Here is an 18178-nt window from a genome sequence, read left to right on the forward strand (position 1 = left end):
GTCCGCTGACCACAGCACGAACGCGGGGTTGCCACAGTCCCCAACTCAAGCCCCGCCCCCTTCCCCACCGGTGTCTGGGCCTCTCAGCCTCCGTGTCAGCCGGTGGCCCCGCCCACAGCCAGGATTGGAGGATGGGGGCAACGCCCACCCCGCCACGCGGCTACCTATTGGCGCGGCCGCCGGCAGGGGCGGGGACACGGCTGGGCGGCAGCTGACGCCATCCGGGCCAGAAAAGCCCAGCCCGGTGGCGGGCGCGACACCGAACGCGCGACCAGGCAGAGGTGAGTGCGCGGCGGCCGGACGGGCGCGGAGGACGCGGAGAACCGTGGCGCGCGCTCACGTCCGCGTCCCCACAGGCTGCGCTCGGCCAAGCACCTTGCCGGGAGCTCGGGGCCGGCTGGCCCGGGGGACCCTGCTGGCACCGGAGGTCGTCAGCCGCGTCTTGTTTTCCAGACCCGACGGACCGAGGCTTCCGGACGACGAGGAGCCGCCCAACATGGCCTCGGAGGTGAGTGGGACTCGGGGACGCGGGTCCTCCCGGCCTCCGCAGGAGAGGGTGGGGGCGCCAGACCTGCCTCCGGCCACCCCGCCGGGAGCCGCCCCCCAGGCAGCCAGCACCCCCCACCCCACCCTCCCGGGCGCACCTGCTGGAGCTCAGCCGCCGCCCACCAGCGTCGCCAGCCACACTTCCAGGGGTACAGTGGCGCTGCCCTCACCTCGCACTGACGCCTGCCTGCTGGGGAAAAGCGCCCCCAGCCTTCAGCCTCCATCTCTGCATTCCTTCTTTCCCCGCGTCCTCCCATCGGGGCCCCCCCACTGCACCCCTTCTTCTGCTACCGCACTTGTCCCTGTTACAGAAGAAGAATCAGCCCCTCAAGTGTTTTTGTCCTTGATTCTGGCAAGTGGAAGGAGCCAGGGAACGGGGGGCCTCGCCCCGTGGCTCCAGCAGCCCTTCCTGCCCCACTGCGCCTGCTCCTTAGGGTCGGCGGCTCCTGGCTTCTCCTCCTGACCCCTGAGACGCCGGCGTTCCAGGCACAGGTTTCCTCCGTGGGCCTCAGTTGATCTGTCTGGTAATAGGGTAGTAGCAGCTGACGGCCTCCCTCTGTAAGGCCATTGCTTTGTTTTTCGTTGTTGTTGTTTTTGTTTTTGTTTTTGAGATGGAGTTTCGCTCTTGTTACCCAGGCTGGAGTGCAATGGCGTGATCTCAGCTCACCGCAACCTCCGCCTCCTGGGTTCAGGCAATCCTCCTGCCTCAGCCTCCTGAGTAGTTGGGATTACAGGCACGCGCCACCACGCCCAGCTAATTTTTTGTATTTTTAGTAGAGACGGGGTTTCACCATGTTGACCAGGATGGTCTCCATGTCTTGACCTCGTGATCCACCCGCCTCGGCCTCCCAAAGTGCTGGGATTACAGGCTTGAGCCACCGCGCCTGGCCAAGGCCATTGCTTTGGACCCTTCAAGTGAAAGGGGCTGTTGTCCTGATGCCTGATGAAGGGAACCCTGTAAGCGTGAGGTCTGGGTTCCAGCCCCTTCTGGCCCTCATTAGCTAGAAATTCACTTCCTCTCTCTCAGTGCCCTGCCAGCTTCTGGATCATGGGGGAGGAAGCGGGGAGGGCCTGGACTTTGGAGCCAAATAGACTTGGTTTCTGTACCAGTCCCTCCAGCCCTCTGAGCCTCTTTCTTCATTTGTGAAATAGGGGTAACACTGCCCACCTCATAAAGGGGCATAATAACGTATGTCCAGTCCCCAGCAACAGGAGGTGCTCAGTAAATGGTGGCTGGCCACAGAGTACCGCTATTTCTACTTTGGGAGGCTGAGGCGGGAGGACTGCTGGAGCCCAGGAATTCCAGACCAGCCTGGGCAACATAGTGAGACTCCATCTCTACAAAAAAATTTTGAAAATTACCCATGTGTGGTGGCATACACCTGTAATCTGATGGGAAGCAGAGGCAGGAGGATCCCTTAAGCCCAGGAATTTGAGGCTGCAGTAAGCATTATCTCACCACTGCACTCCAGCCCAGGCAACAGTGAGATCCAGTCTCAAAATACAAAAAAACCCGCCAGGTATGGTGCCTCACGCCTGTAATTCCAGCACTTTGAGAGGCCGAAGCAGGCAGATCACCTGAGGTCAGGAGTTCAAGACCAGCCTGGCCAACATAGTGAAACCCCATCTCTACTAAAACTCCAAAAATTAGCCATGCATGGTGGCGGGCACCTGTAGTCTCAGCTATTTGGGAAGCTGGGATAGAAGAATCACTTGAACCCGGGAGGTGAACGTTGCAGTGAGCCAAGATTGCACCACTGCACTCCAGCCTGGGTGACAGAGTGAGACCCCATCCAAAAAAAAAAAAAAATACAGCTACTAGGAAGGCTGAGGCAGGAGAATTGCTAGAACCAGGAAGCGGAGGTTGTGGTGAGCCAAGATTGCACCACTGCACTCCAGCCTGGGTGACAGAGTGAGACCCCATCCAAAAAAAAAAATACAGCTACTAGGAAGGCTGAGGCAGGAGAATTGCTAGAACTGGGAGGCGAACGTTGCAGTGAGCCAAGATTGCACCACTGCACTCCAGCCTGGGTGACAGAGTGAGACCGAGACCCCATCCAAAAAAAAAAAAATACAGCTACTAGGAAGGCTGAGGCAGGAGAATTGCTAGAACCGGGAAGCGGAGGTTGTGGTGAGCCAAGATTGCACCACTGCACTCCAGCCTGGGTGACAGAGTGAGACCCCATCCAAAAAAAAAAATTACAGCTACTAGGAAGGCTGAGGCAGGAGAATTGCTAGAACCGGGAAGCGGAGGTTGCAGTGAGCCAAGATTGCACCACTGCACTCCAGCCTGGGTGACAGAGTGAGACCCCATCCAAAAAAAAAAAAAAATATAGCTACTAGGAAGGCTGAGGCAGGAGAATTGCTAGAACCGGGAAGCGGAGATTGTGGTGAGCCAAGATCACTCCACTGCACTCCAGCCTGGGCAACAAGAGCAAAACTCCGTCTCAAAAAACACAAAAACAAAAACAAAAAACCACAAACCCCCAAAACTGATATTTCCCATGTGCATTCGACCTTGACTGTTGCTCATTCAACCCAGCCCAACTCAGTGCCTCATCCCCTGGCCCTGAAGAGACCATTCTGGCCCAGATGTGTCCTGGCTTGGAGTAGCACCTTCTGCTACCACACTGGGCCTCCCCTCTCCTCAGTGCCCAAGGGGAGGCCCCTCACTCTGATCTCCCCATGGGGTCCTGTTCTGCCTGCCAGTAAGGGAAGGAGCCTGGTCCTAGAGCAGAGTGGTTTGCCCTCCGACCAGCCCAGCACTCCAGGTGACCTCAGCTTGCCCCAGGCCCTCCTGTAGGTTGGCACTAATTGGTTTGGCTGAGGCTCTGCTTATTAAGTAGTTGTTGTTTTAACTAACATCCCAGGCAGGGTGGCCCAGGAACCCCCTGGGGGAGGTGGTGCCAGGCTCCCGGCTGAGGGGCAGGCTGCTTCCAATTATGACTGGCTGGCCCCAGTGATCAGGACCAGGGCCCATGTGGCACTTTGCTGGAGATCTAGGCTTGGTGGGGTAAGGAGCAGGACCAGCTCAAAAGACTGGTGGGGGCAGAGGCTGCCTCTGCAGGGCAGAGTCCTTTGGCAGCCAGGGCGGTTGGGCATGGAGAGGTCAGCTCACAGCTCAGGACCAGAGCACTGTAGAGGTCTCTGGGGTGCACACAGGAATCAGGAGTGGCGCTGAAGCACATCCTGTCCCCTGCCAGCCCTCCGCTAATAACAGCTGACATTTCCCAAGTCCTTCCTGATTGCCAGGCATCGTGTTATGTGTGCAGTTTGCAAGTGTTATCTGATTGAATGCTCACAACAAGGCTATTAGATAGGTACTATATCCTTAACTTATTATTACTATTATTTTTGAGAGTCTTCCTCTGTCACCCAGGCTGCAGTCAATGGCATCATCTCTGCTCACTGCAAACTCTGCCTCCAGGATTAAGCGATTCTCCTGCTTCAGACTCCCAAGTAGCTGAGACTACAGCTGCCCGCCACCTCGCCTGGCTAATTCTTGTATTTTTAGTACAGCTGGGGTTTCACTACGTTGGCCAAGCTGGTCTTGAACTCCTGACCTCAAGTGATCCACCCACCTGGGCCTCCCAACCCTGAGGTTTAACAATAGGCCCCAGGCCAGGTGATTGACAGAGGTCTGGTGCATTGCAGGGGGACAGAGGAAAACATATGTCCCCATTGGCCACCTTAGATGCCCTTCCTCACAAAGGATGCCAGTGCAGTGACCTGCCCACCTCTACCCCATCCTTCCTCCCAGTCCTTGGCACTCTGGGCACTAGGGCTGCTCCCCAGGTGTTCTATGCCCTCCCAAATCTGTCCCATGCCCTGGCCTCTGCCCTTTTTCAAAACATAGATGTGGCCAGCACCTTGGCTCATGCCTGTAATCCCAGCACTTTGGGAAGCTGAAGCTGGAGGATTGCTTGAGCCCAGGAGTTCAAGACTAGCCTGGGCGACACAGTGAGACCCTGACTCTACAAAAATTATTTTTTTTTTTTTGAGACGGAGTTTCACTCTTGTTGCCCAGGCTGGAGTGCAATGGTGTGATCTCGGCTCACCGCAACCTCCGCCTCCTGGGTTCAGGCAATTCTCCTGCCTCAGCCTCCTGAGTAGCTGGGACTACAGGCACGTGCCACCATGCCCAGCTAATTTTTATATTTTTTAGTAGAGATGGGGTTTCACCTTGTTAACGAGGATGGTCTCAATCTCTTGACCTCGTGATCCACCCACCTCGGCCTCCCAAAGTGCTGGGATTATAGGCGTGAGCCACCGCGCCCGGCCTTGACTCTACAAAATTAAAAAAAAAACTTTAATCTGGGTGTGGTGGCGCATGCCTCTAGTCCTAACTACTGGGGAAGCTGAGGAGGGAGGATTGGTTGAACCCAGGAGTTTGAGGCTGCAGTGAGCTATGATGGTGCCACTGCACTCCAGCCTGGGTAACAAGAGTGAGACCCTGTCTCTAAAAAAGAATTAAAAAAAAAATGTTTAAAGAACAAAACTGGCCAGGCACAGTGGCTCATGCCTATAATCCCAGCACATTGGGAGGCTAGGGCAGGTGGATCACCTGAGGTCAGGGGTTTAAGACCAGCCTGGCCAACATAGTGAAACCCCGTCTCCACCAAAAACACAAAAATCAGTCATATATGGTGGCAGGTGCCTGTAATCCCAGCTACTTGGGAGTCTGAGGCAGGACAATCGGCTTGAACCCGGGAAGTGGAGGTTGCAGTGAGCCGAGATTGCGCCACTGCACTCCAGCCTGGGCAACAGAGTGAGACTCCATCTCAAAAAAAGAATAAAACATAGATGTCTACATATCATCCCTCTGCCCTTCGCTCCTGGGAAATAAGGGGTCACCCACTGGAGGGTGTCAGGGTGCTCTTCAGAGACAAGGGAGTGGTGGGAATTGGGATCTTAGTCTGGCTCCAAGCTGTGAGGGAGAGTTGCAAGGTACATGCTTGATGGACACCAGAGTCAAGCCCAGAGGCCCCGGTGGAATAGGGGTGAAGAGCATGTGTTCTAACTTCAGACTGCTGGGCTGCAGCCCTGGCTCACCCACCCTGAGTGAGGGCAGGCTGCATGCCTCTCTGTGCCTCAGTTTCCCCCTGTCCATAGTGGAATTGTATTGGTGCCTACCCCACAGGGTTGTGTCAGCAATTAGGATGGCACCTGGCACCTTGGTCAGTCGCAGGAAAGGTTCGAGAAGCTACTGTGGTCCCAGGGGTGCCTCAAGCCCTGCCACCATCTCCTTGGAGTGGTGCCATGTGGTGGGAAAGAAACCCCAACTTCAAGGCCAGATACAGTGGCTCATGCATGTAATCCCAGCTCTTTGGGAGGCGAGACAGGAGGATCATTCAAGGATCACCAGCCTGACCAACACGGTGAAACCCCGTCTCTACTAATAATACAAAAATCATCTGGGTGTGCTGGTGGGCACCTGTAGTCCTAGCTACTCAGGAGGCTGAGGCAGGAAAATCTCTTGAACCCAGGAGGCAGAGGTTGCAGTGAGCCGAGGTCAAGCCAGTGCATTTCAGCCTGGCCGACAGAGCAAGACTCTGTCTAAAAAAAAAAAAAAAGAACCCAAACTTCGGTGTCCAGCCACATTCCCATGCTCGCTCCCAGGGTGACTCTGGGAAGGTCTCAGCCTCCTTGTCTGCCCAGTTAGAATGATCTGATGCCCCCGCTACCATCAGGCTTGATACGTTTCCTGAGGACTCTTTGCAAGAGGTACTGTTCTGGAGGGTGGAGAAGAGACTCATTGTTCCTGCTTTCTTTCCTGGCCAGAGTGGGAAGCTGTGGGGTGGCCGATTTGTGGGCGCAGTGGACCCCATCATGGAGAAGTTCAACGCATCCATCACCTACGACCGGCAGCTGTGGGAGGTGGATATTCAAGGCAGCAAAGCCTACAGCAGGGGCCTGGAGAAGGCAGGGCTCCTCACCACGGCCGAGATGGACCAGATACTCCATGGCCTAGACAAGGTACTCACCGCGGCCCGAGCCCCACCCGAGGCCCCTCCCTGTGACCCCAGGCTCCCACCAAGTCCCTGAGCAAATAGTGCAGCGTTGCCCGTCTGCAGTTTCACACTGAACTAATTATGTACTCAAGTGCTGTTTAACTGTGTGCCTTGATGACCACCTCTCTCCATCCTTTAATGACCTCTGTGGCCCACACGGCTCAAGGGAGAAGGTGTGCTAGGCCCGAGATGCCCCCTCCCAGGGTGGGCTTCCAGGACTCAGCTCCTAGACAGGCACAGTCAGTCATGAGGGATCGGGTGGGACCAGGGCAGGGGCTGTCTTGGCTGCTGATACCTGCTCACCTGACCCCTGGCATTGCTGCTACCTGCTCTAGGTGGCTGAGGAGTGGGCCCAGGGCACCTTCAAACTCAACCCCAATGATGAGGACATCCACACAGCCAACGAGCGCCGCCTAAAGGTACGACCCCTGCAGCCCCACTGATTTCCTGGCCTCCCCTCTCGACCCAGCCCTGGGCCACTTTGAGCATTAGCACCATTCTGTTTACTTCACCACTGGCAGACAGCAACAGAGACCTCAGGACATGGGCGAAGTGGCTCATGCCTATAACACTAGCACTTTGGGAGGCTGAAGAGGGAGGATCACTCGAGGCCAAGAGTTCAAGACCAGCCTGGGCAACATAACGAGGTTCTATAACTACAAAAGAAAAAAAAAGAACAAAAGGCCTCAGCAGAAATGTCGCCCTGAGGGAGGTTGGCAGGGCTGATGAACCCTGCCCTGCCTGGGTTGACCCCTCTTGGCATATAGACTGTGACCTTGGGCCTCCCTTCACCTCCAGGAGCTCATTGGTGAAACTGCAGGGAAGCTGCACACGGGACGCAGCCGGAATGACCAGGTGCCTCTAGCCCCCAGCCCTGACCCTGCTCTGTGCTGTCCCATCCTCGGGGAGCCCAGGGGGCAGTCAGAGCTCAGCAGGGTCCTGGCTCCCCAGAGAAGCAACACGCCAGCCTCCCTGAGCACCACCTCCTCCTCACCCAGGTGGTCACGGACCTCAGGCTGTGGATGCGGCAGACCTGCTCCACGCTCTCCAACCTCCTCTGGGAGCTCATCAGGACCATGGTGGATCGGGCAGAGGCGTGAGTCCCCCAGGGACACCCAAGGGGCAGAGAGAGGTGTGATGGCAACCTGAACAGCAAACCTAGGTGGCAGGGGTGAACAGGGTGGGGGTGCCAGGCCCTGTAGCACAGAGACACCCCAGAACTCCAGGATCAAGGCAGAGCATCCAGGAGTGGGGCATTTCCTGTGGGCCCCAATGCTCCCATGCCAGTCTAGCTCAGCAGGCAGGGAAGACTTGCCCTTTGTGGGGCTGGGTGTGGTGGCACATGACTGTAATCCCAGCACTTTGGGAGGCTGAGGTGAGTGGATCACCTGAGGTCAGGAGTTTAAGACCAGCTGGCCCAACATGGTGAAACTCTCTCTCTACTAAAAATACAAAAATTAGTTGGGTGTGGTGGTGTGCGCCTGTAATCCCACCTACTCAGGAGGCTGGGGCAGGAGAATTGCTTGAACCCGGGAGACAGGTGGCAGTGAGCCAAGATCACACCACTGCATGGCAGCCTGGGCAAGAGACCGAGACTCCATCTCAAAAAAAAAAAAATAAAATGAAAGAAAACACAGCCAGGCACGGTGGCTCACGCCTGTAATCGCAGCACTTTGGGAGGCCAAGGTAGGAGGATCATGATGTCAGGAGTTCGAGACCAGCCTGGCCAACATGGTGAAACCCCATCTCTAAAAAATAAAGAAAGAAAGGAAGAAAACTCACCCTTTGAGGATTTGAGGGCAGGAAGCTAAGGCACTAGCTTTGCTGTACCTGGAGCAGCCAGAGTTACCCCCTACCCTGCCTGTGCCCCGGTCTTCCATCCCACACTCCAGGTCTCCACCCAGCCCATCGGGCAAAAAACAGAGCCGAAGGCTGCCTCCTGCTGACTCATACCAGGCTTTGGCTTCTGGGACCTGGTGTCTTTGGATCTGGATGTGTTTCTTGCAGACCTGGATTAGGAGCTGCTAATTCTCGATGTGTTGTCAGAGACCCCTCCTTTTCCTCAACTCCCTGTTACCCCTATTTCACACACCTGGAGGGAAGCAAAGGACATGGAGTATCACTCTGGAGATGGAGCTCGATTGCTAGGAGGAACAGGGAGTGTCTGCTATTGAGTTCAGGGTTTCTTTTTTTTTTTTTGAGACAGAGTCTTGCTCTGTTGCCCAGGCTGGAGTGCAGTAGCATGAGGTCAGCTCACAACCACTGCCTTTGGGTTCAAGTGATTCTCCTGCCTCAGCCTCCTGAGTAGCTGAGATTACAGGAGCCTGCCACCACGCCTGGCTAATTTTTGTATTTTTAGTAGAGACGGGGTTTCACCGTGTTGGCCAGGCTGGTCTTGAACTCCTGACCTCAAGTGATCCACCTGCCTTGGCCTCCCAAAGTTCTGGGATTACAGGGGTTCAGGGTTTCTTTGTCTTTTTTTTTTTTTTTTTAGACAAGGTCTCACTTTGTCACCTAGTCTGGAGTGCAGTGGTACGATCTTGGCTAACAGCAAACTCTGCCTCTTGGGGTCAGGTGATTCTCAGCCTCAGCTTCCCAAGTAGCTATGATTACAGGTGTGTGCTACCACCACGTCCAGCTAATTTTTATATTTTTTCCAGCAGAGATGGGTTTTGCCATGTTGGCCAGGCTGGTCTCGAACTCCTGAGCTCAGGTGATCTTCCCACCTCGGCCTGCCAAAGTGCTAGGATTACAGGCAGAAGCCGGCCTAATTAAAAAAAAATTTTTTTTAGGACGAAGTCTTGCACTGTTGCCCAGGCTGGAGTGCAGTGGTGCGATCTTGGCTCATTGCAACCTCTGCCTCCTGGGTTCAAGCAATTCTCCTGCCTCAGCCTCTGAGTAGCTGGGACTACAGGCATGTGCCACCATGCCCAGCTAATTTTTATTTGTATTTTTACTAGAGATGAGGTTTCGCTTTGTTGGCCGGACTGATCTCAAACTCCTGACCTTGTGATCCGCCCATCTCGGCCTCCCAAAGTGCTGGGGTTACAGGCATGAGCCACCACGCTGGCCTAAATTTTTAACTTTTTAAATTGTCTTTAGATATGAGGTCTTGCTCTGTCACCTAGGATGGAGTGCAGTGGCTTGGTAATAGCTCACTGTAGACTCAAACTACCCTCCTACCTCAGCTTTCTGAGTTCCTAGGACCACAATAGCGAGTTTAAAAATGTTTTATACAAATGGGGTCTTGCTATGTAGCTTAGGCTAGTCGCGAACTCCCAGCCTCAAATGATCCTCCCTCTTGGCCTCCCAAAGTGCTGGGGTTATAGGCTTGGGCCACCATGCCTTGCCTTGAGTGCAGGATTTTTTTTTTTTTTTTTTTTTAATATGGACTCTCACTCTGTTGCCCAGGCTGGAGTGCAGTGGCACAATCTTGTGTCACTGCAACCTTGGCCTCCCGGGTTCAAGTGTTCCACCTCAGCCTCCTGAGTAGCTGGGACTACAGACACCCGCCACCATGCCCAGCTAATTTTTTGTATTTTTAGTAGTGATGGGGTTTCACCATGTTAGCCAGGATGGTCTCGATCTCCTGACCTCGTGATCCACCCACCTTGGCCTCCCAAAGTGCTGGGATTACAGGTGTGAGCCACCATGCCCGGCTGAGTACAGAATTTCTTTATAGGGTGAGGAAAATGTTCTGAAATTGGTCGTGGTGGTTGTACCCTAAGGGGTAAACATTAAATGGGTAAATTATATGTGAATGATGTCTCAGTAAAGCTCGCTTATTTATTTATTTATTATTATTATTATTTAACTTTTTTTATTTCAGCAGAAGATTCCCAAAGTAAGCTGGTTTATTTAAAACAATAGGCTGGGCGCGGTGACTCACACCTGTAATCCCAGCACTTTGGGAGGCCAAGGTGGGTGGATCACCTGAGGTCAGGAGTTCAAGATCAGCCTGGCCAACATAGTAAAACCCCACCTCTATGAAAAATATAAAAAATTAGCCAGGCATGGTGGCAGGTGCCTGTAATGCCAGCTACTCTGGAGGCTGAGGCAGGAGAATCTCTTAAACCCAGGAGGCGAATGTTGCAGTGAGCCGAGATTGTGCTAGTGCTCTCCAGGCTGGCCCCCAAGAGTGAAACTCCATCTCAAAAACAAAAAACAGGCCGGGTGTGGTGGCTCACATTTGTAATTCCAGCCCTTTGGGAGGCCAGGGCAGGAGGATCACTGGAACCCAGGAGTTTCAGATCACCCAGGGCAACATAGCAAGACCACATCTTTAAAAAATATTAAAAATTAACCGGGCATGGTGGCATGACTCTGTAGTCCCAGCTACTCGGGAGGCTGAGGCAGGAGGATCATGTGAGCTCAGGAAATCGAGGCAGCAGTGAGCTGTGATCGTGCCATTGCACTCCAGCCTCGGCAACAGAAGGAGACTTGTCTCTAAAAACAAAAACAAAACAAAACAACAGGAAAAGAGGAGCATCTTCTCAAAAAACTGGGTTTAAAAAAAAAAAAGGAAAGAAAACAGGAGCACCACCCGCAGCACCTCTGCCTCTGTCCTGCTGGCTTGAATGCGGGGCAGGGCGCCTCCCCTGCTTGGAGCAGCTCTTTATGAGCCCCAGCTATTTCTGGGGTCTTCAAACCAAAACTCCCATGGCCAAGTCATACCTGACACAGGCGTCCTCCCCTGTTCCGGCCCCACCTCAGAGGTGCTGAGTGACAGAAGTTCAGGCCTCGTGTGTTCCTGGCAAAGCCTCACCCAGGAGCCCCACCCCTCAGGCCCAGCGTGTGGTTCACACGGCCCCACTTCCGGCCTCTTTTTCCCTTTAGAGCGATTTGTCCCCGGGAGATCCTGGATCCCTCATTCAGGTGCAGTGCCGCAGAGCAACACTCCTTCCCAGGGGTGACCCAGGCCTGCAGGGTCCCAGTGTCACTGGCAGGCCTTGCCCCAGCCCCCGCTCCTCTTTTCCCACAGGGAATGCGATGTCCTCTTCCCAGGGTACACCCACCTGCAGAGGGCCCAGCCCATCCGCTGGAGCCACTGGATTCTGAGGTGAGCCAGGCGAGGTGCAGGGGCCATGCTGGAGGGGAGGACCTGGCTGCCCTGACCCTCCTGCCCTGGCTTCCCACAGCCATGCCGTGGCGCTGACCCGAGACTCTGAGCGGCTGCTGGAGGTGCGGAAGCGGATCGATGTCCTGCCCCTGGGGAGGTGGGTGAGGCTCCAGTGCCCTGAGGGCCTCGGGGGGCAGGCTGCTGCATAGCCTTAGGAATTGACAGACGAGCTGGGAAGGGCAGAGTGGGACAGAAAGCCGGATTATCCGCTCAGAGGGGGCTCCTGCACGGAGCCCCAGCTCTCACCAAGATGGGGACGACCAAGCCAGTGAATGTGTCTGAGCAGAGCCAGAGCTCTCCAGCGAGGCTCCTGGTGAGCCCAGCCTGTTGCCATCAGCCTGACATGTGGGGACGTGTGTCTGGAGACAAGTGTCCTGCACCAAAGGTGCCTTGGTGCTTGGGGACAAGTGTTGTGCACCCAAGGCGACTAGGCCAGGAAAGGGGCTGAGCTCCAGGCGGTTGCCCTGGCAATGAGGACTTGGTTCTGTGTGTGTGTGTGTGTGTGTGTGTGTGTGTGTGTGTGTGTGTGTGTCTCTGTCTGTCTGTTGGGGCTGCCTGCCAGGAGCCCTGGTCACCGTGAATCCCCTGTCCCTGCAGCGGGGCCATTGCGGGCAATCCCCTGGGTGTGGACCGAGAGCTGCTCAGAGCAGGTGAGATGCTCTGCCCCTCCTCCCCAGGGAGAGTCACCCTCAGCTCCCACCAGGAGCTGCAGACACACCTGAGACCAGAGGGCAGGGGCCTGTGGCTCCTGGTGTAACTTCATTCATTGTCTGCAGGCACTGAGCTCTTCCAGGCCAGGGGAACCCATGGCAGGGGCGCTTGGTACTGAGAGACTCGGGCTCCTGCCTCCCTCCTTGGGACTGTGCAAAAGATCCCTCCCGCCAGCTCCTACCTGACCCACCCCCATCCTCTTCCCTGATCCTCTTTCCAGGGGCAGGGGGCTGGGCAACCTGGTTGGGGGAGAGGAGGCCATTCCCTATGCTCCAGCCCAGCCCTGCTTCCTCCCACCCCCAGAACTCAGCTTCCGGGCCATCACTCTCAACAGCATGGATGCCACCAGTGAGCGTGACTTTGTGGGTGAGTCTTGGGGAGCCAGTCCCTTGCCCTGTGCCTCACTTTTGCCCCCCAGCTCGGCTTCTCTCTAGTCTCCTCCCACCCCCTGTATGGCCAGGCTGGTTGTGGTGATGGATGTACAGTAAAGTGTAAACTTTAAATGGGTGAATTGGGCGGGGCATGCTGGCTCACGCCTGTACTCCCAGCACTGGCCACTAAAAATACAAGAATACAAAATTTAGCTGGGTGTGGTGGCGGGCACCTGTAATGCCAGCTACTCAGGAGGCTGAGGCAGGAGAATCACTTGAACCTGGGAGGCCATGACTGCAGTGGGCTGAGATCTCGCCAGTACACTCTAGCCTGGGGAACAAGAGCGAAATAAAATTAAAAAAAATACATTAATGGGTAAATTATATGTGAATGGTATCTCAGTAAAGCTGGTGTATCGAAAACAGTAACAATAGCAATAACAAAAGCAGGCTAGGTTCAGGGGCTCACATGTGTAATCCCAGAACTCTGGGGGGCAAGGCAGGGAGACTGCTTGAGCCTAGGAGTTTCAGACCAGCCTGGGCAACATAGCAAGACCCCATCTTTACAAAAAAATGAAAAGTTAGGTCAGGCATGGTGGTTCACACCTCTAATCCCAGCAATGTGGGAGGCTGAGGCGGGCAGACTATGAGGTCAGGAGAACGAGACCATCCTGGCCAACATGGTGAAACCCCGTCTCTACTAAAAACACAAAAATTGGCCAGGAGTGGTGCAGAGCTACTCCGGAGGGTGAGGCAGGAGAATCACTTGAACCCAGGAGGTGGAGGTTGCAGTGAGCCAAGATCCACAACAGCACTCCATCCTGGTGACAGAGTGAGACTCCGTCTCAAAAAAAATTTAGCCAGGTCGCCCACCGCCTAACCTCCTCCTACCCCTGTATGGTCCGGCTGGGTGGGGACGGGGGAGGCCTGGTGACTGGGAACCTTTTCTCCCTCCCAGCCGAGTTCTTGTTCTGGGCTTCCCTGTGTATGACTCATCTCAGCAGGATGGCCGAGGACCTCATCCTCTATGGCACTAAGGAATTCAGCTTTGTGCAGCTCTCGGATGCCTACAGGTAAGCCCCGAGCTGTCACCTCCACCTGTCCCTCCCGGCCTCTGTGTTCCCCACCGTCTGTGTATGTGGCTTCCTTTCTCCCCGCCCCACCCCTCCACTGACCTGGCCAGTGCGCTTCTGGACCAGCCAAGGGCCCAGCCCCTTCAGTGCCCGCACCTCTGTCCCCAGCACTGGAAGCAGCCTGATGCCCCAGAAGAAAAACCCCGACAGCTTGGAGCTGATCCGGAGCAAGGCGGGGCGTGTGTTTGGGCGGGTGAGCAGGGCAGGGAGAGGGGTGGGGCTGATGGGAGTGACCAGGGGGCAGGATTCCGGGTCCATCCTCTGTGCCTCCCTCTTCCCGCAGTGTGCCGGGCTCCTGATGACCCTCAAGGGACTTCCCAGCACCTACAACAAAGACCTACAGGTGTGAGGCTGGGGGCAGTGGCCGGAGGAGGCCTGCCTGCCTACACACCATGTGCCAGTTCTCAGGACTCTGGCACACCCAGGCAGGGCCCCCGGGATTGCCATACATCCTCGCATCCTATGCACTCAGCCCCATCCGTGGCTGCCCTTGGAGCTCTCTGCCCTTCTTTTGTTGGGGTACTGAGTGTTCTTCCCATGGAAGGCAGCAGGGATGCCTCAGTGGGGGGTAGGGCTGTGGGGATCCTGGGTGCTAGGGGGCTGCTAGGTCCTCACCTCCTGCCATGTGCCTCCCAGGAGGACAAGGAAGCTGTGTTTGAAGTGTCAGACACCATGAGTGCCGTGCTCCAGGTGGCCACTGGCGTCATCTCTACGCTGCAGGCAAGAGCACAGCCACCCGCCTCTCCTCCCCTAGGTCCCAAGCACGGGGGTGGGCATTCCAGGAGGGTGGCGTTGGGAGGAGGGAGGAGGGGCCGGAGGACCTGGGGCAGGGAAGGAGAGGTGTGCTCACTCCTGCTCCTGGGGAACGGGGGAGGGAGAGAAACTGCAGCCACCCAGTGGAAGCAGATGAGACTCAAGGCGCCTGGGGCCTGTCAACTGGCCGGACCAAAACCCTCCATAAAAAAGGAAAACTTACATGAAGGGCGGGCGCAGTGGCGCGTGCCTAGAATCCCACACTTTGGGGGGCTGAGGCAGGTGGATCACTTGAGTTCAGGGGTTTGAGACCAGCCTGGCCAACATGGTGAAACCCCGTCTCTACTAAAAATACAAAAATTAGCTGGTTATGGTGGAAAGCGCATGAGTCCCAGCTACTCGGGAGGCTGAGGCAGGAGAATCACTTGAACTCAGGAGATGGAGGTTGCAGTGAGCTGAAATTATGCCATTGCTCTCCAGCCTGGACGACAGAATGAAACTCTGTCTTCAAATATATAAATAAATTAAATATCTAAAAAAAATATTTTTTAGAGACAGAGTTTCTCCCTGTCACCCAGGCTGGAGTGCAGTGGTGCACTTGTAGCTACATAGCGAAACCCTGCCTCTAAAATTAAAAAAATTAAATTATCCAGTTGAGATGGCATGTACCTGTGGTCCCAGCCACTCAGGAGACTGATGTGGGAGGATCCCTTGAGCCCAGGAGATCAAGAATGCAGAGAGCCATGATTGCGGCACTGCACTCCAGCCTGGGCAGCAAAGCAGACCCTGTGTCTAAAAAAGAAAACAAATCCTCAGGAACTTCTGATGCATGCTAAAGATAAGGACTCTTTGAAAACATACAGGCCGGTACACGGTCATAGCACACATCAGTACTATTGATAATTATGAGAAGATGGTTCAAGCTGAGAGTGACAGAGCCCAGTGGTAAGAGAGGAGCTGCCCAAGCCAGGGACATCCTGGCAGAGGGGCAGGTCCTGGGCCTGCAGCTTGAGACCGCAGGTCCCCAGGGCTCACCACTTCCCCACCTACACCCCCAGATTCACCGAGAGAACATGGGACAGGCTCTCAGCCCCGACATGCTGGCCACTGACCTCGCCTATTACCTGGTCCGCAAAGGAGTGAGTGTGTAGCAGTGAGTGGGAGCGGGAGGAGATGGGGCACCCCCAGAGGGTGGGGGAACTCGAGAAGGGGCACTGGCAGCCCAGTCTTGTGGCTCACACATGTAATCCCAGCATTTTGGGAGGCCAAGGTGGGCGGGTCTCTTGAGGCCAGGAGTTCAAGACCAGCCTGGTCAACATAGCAAAACCCTGTCTCTGCAAAAATACAATAATTAGCTGGATGTGGTGGCACATTCCTCTAATCCCAGCTACTCAGAAAGCTGAGGCAGGAGAATTCTTGAAGCTGGCAGGCAGCTGTTGCAGTGAGGTGAGATCGAGTCACTGCACTCCAGCCTGGGTGACAGAATGAGACTTTGTACCCAAAAAAAAAATAAAAGGGACGGGTACAGGCAATGGAGGCAGATCAGGGCATGAAAGAAGCTGCCTCAGGGCCACCTTCCTCCCTGCCACCCAGATGCCATTCCGCCAGGCCCATGAGGCCTCCGGGAAAGCTGTGTTCATGGCTGAGACCAAGGGGGTCGCCCTCAACCAACTGTCACTGCAGGAGCTGCAGACCATCAGGTGCGGCCCACCCTCTCCCCACGCTGCCTCCTAGGGGGTGAGCCTGGGTGTCTAGAGGCCGGGGTGGCCCACGCCCTGGCCCAGCTCTTCCTCTCTCTGCAGCCCCCTGTTCTTGAGTGACGTGAACCGCGTGTGGGACTACAGGCACAGCGTGGAGCAGTATGGTGCCCTGGGCGGCACTGCACGCTCCAGCATCGACTGGCAGATCTGCCAGGTGCGGGCGCTGCTGCGGGCACAGCAGGCCTAGGTCCTTCTGCACCTGCTCCCAAATAAAGTGAGCGGGAGAGGACACTGCTGTGTGTTTCCTGCCCTAGCCTGGTGCCCTCGAAGCTGAGCTTTCCAGGACTGGCCAGTGGGCATGGTGAGGGACTGGAAAGGCAGGACAGGATGGCCTGTAATCCCAGCATTTTGGAAGGGCAAGGTGCAAGGATGCTTGAGGCCAGGAGATCGAGATCAGCCTGGGCAACACAGGGAGACCCCGTCTCTACCCAGTAATAAAACAAATAATTAGCCTGGTGTGGTGGTGCATGCATATAGTCTCAGATACTTGTCAGGCTGAGGCAAGAGGATCACTTGTGCCCAGGAGTGGAGGCAGCGGTGAGCTGTGATCACGCCATTGTGTTCTAGCCTGGACAACAGAATGAGACCCTGTCTCTCAAAAAACAAATGGAAGCGGAGAAAACTGGGCAAAAGCAGTGAGAGTCATAGATGGGGAGGAAAGCGGGGGCTCCCGTCACAGCCTCTGCCCTGTCCAGGGTCCATACCCTTCAAACAGGGTGTCAAAGTGACCTCCTAGGCCAGGAGTAGTGGCTCACACCTGTAATCCTAGCACATAGCAATGAATATGGGCAACACAGCAATTTCCCAGCTATCCCATTAAAAAAAACTAGGCAAGCTGGACACGTTGGCTCACAGCTGAAATCCCAGCACTCTAGGAGGGGAGGCTGGTGGATCACTTGAGGCCAGGAGTTGGAGACCAGCCAGGCCAACATGGTGGAATCCCATCTCTATTAAAAATACAAAAAGTAGAGATCGAGATCATCCTGGTCAACATAGTGAAACCCCATCTCTAATAAAAAAATACAAAAAATTAGCTGGGCACAGTGGTTCGTGCCTGTAATCCCAGCTACTCAGGAGGCTGAGGCAGGAGAATTGCCTGAACCCAGGAGGCGGAGGTTGCGGTGAGCCGAGATCGTGCCATTGCACTCCAGCCTGGGTAACGAGCGAAACTCCGTCTCAAAAAAAAAAAAAAAAAAAAAATACAAAAAGTAGCTGGGCGTGGTGGTGCATTCCTGTAATCCCAGCTACTCGGGAAGTTGAGGCAGGAGAATTGCTTGAACCTGGGAAGCGGAAGTTGCAGTGACCCGAGACTGCACTGCTGTCCTCCAGCCTGGGCCACAGAGTGGGACTAAAAAACAAGAAAAAGAAATAGCCAGTTGTGGTGGTGTGTGCCTGTAGTCCCTGCTACTTGGAAGGCGGAGGCGGGAGGATCGCTTGAGCACAGCAGTAGGAGGCTCCAGTGAGCTGTGATGGCAGCACTGTACTCCAGCCTGAGTAACAGAACAAGACCCTGTCCCTAAAAGAAACAAGAAATGTCTGAAACACGTTTTATTAACAAAGATAAACAACCTAAACTCAAGGGAGAATGGATGACATCTGCCAAGTGATTTTGAGAGTAATGACATTTTGTTTACTAAAGAACCAAGGCTGGGTGCCAAGGTGATCCAGGCGGGCGGGTCACCTGAGGCAAGGAGTTGGAGACCAGCCTGGCCAACGTGGTGAAACCCCGTCTCCACTAAAAATACAAAGAATTAGCCAGCCATGGTGGCTCATG

The 18178-nt window shown here is 55.1% G+C and overlaps 1 protein-coding gene across 7 annotated transcripts; it reads left to right on the forward strand.

The window, feature by feature from the left end:
- The first annotated feature begins 255 nt into the window (after positions 1–255).
- ASL (argininosuccinate lyase) lies at positions 256–16860 on the forward strand. 7 transcript variants are annotated; one of them, XM_078353994.1, is made up of 17 exons: positions 256–281; positions 357–508; positions 6328–6522; positions 6893–6976; positions 7356–7412; positions 7556–7653; positions 11539–11616; positions 11696–11773; positions 12274–12326; positions 12691–12753; positions 13717–13831; positions 14000–14084; positions 14175–14234; positions 14528–14611; positions 15703–15783; positions 16238–16344; positions 16447–16860. In XM_078353994.1, the coding sequence occupies exons 2-17, from the start codon at positions 497–499 to the stop codon at positions 16589–16591; spliced, it is 1395 nt and encodes a 464-aa protein (XP_078210120.1). In that variant the 5' UTR covers positions 256–281; positions 357–496; the 3' UTR covers positions 16592–16860. The 7 variants fall into 7 exon arrangements, with proteins under 7 accessions (XP_078210120.1, XP_035147853.2, XP_078210109.1 ...); XM_035291962.3 differs by having other exon boundaries at positions 454–508; XM_078353983.1 differs by lacking the exon at positions 12274–12326 and having other exon boundaries at positions 12608–12753.
- The last annotated feature ends 1318 nt before the right edge of the window (positions 16861–18178 follow it).

The sequence above is a fragment of the Callithrix jacchus genome, chromosome 2 (assembly GCF_049354715.1).
Source record: "Callithrix jacchus isolate 240 chromosome 2, calJac240_pri, whole genome shotgun sequence".
NCBI lineage: Eukaryota > Metazoa > Chordata > Mammalia > Primates > Cebidae > Callithrix > Callithrix jacchus.

Excerpts from the sequence above, each read along its gene's own strand:
- ASL (XM_078353983.1), top strand. Across the intron at positions 11,617-11,695 it reads TGGAGCCACTGGATTCTGAG|CCATGCCGTGGCGCTGACCC; the intron begins GTGAGCCAGGCG and ends GGCTTCCCACAG. Across the intron at positions 15,784-16,237 it reads ATTACCTGGTCCGCAAAGGA|ATGCCATTCCGCCAGGCCCA; the intron begins GTGAGTGTGTAG and ends CCTGCCACCCAG.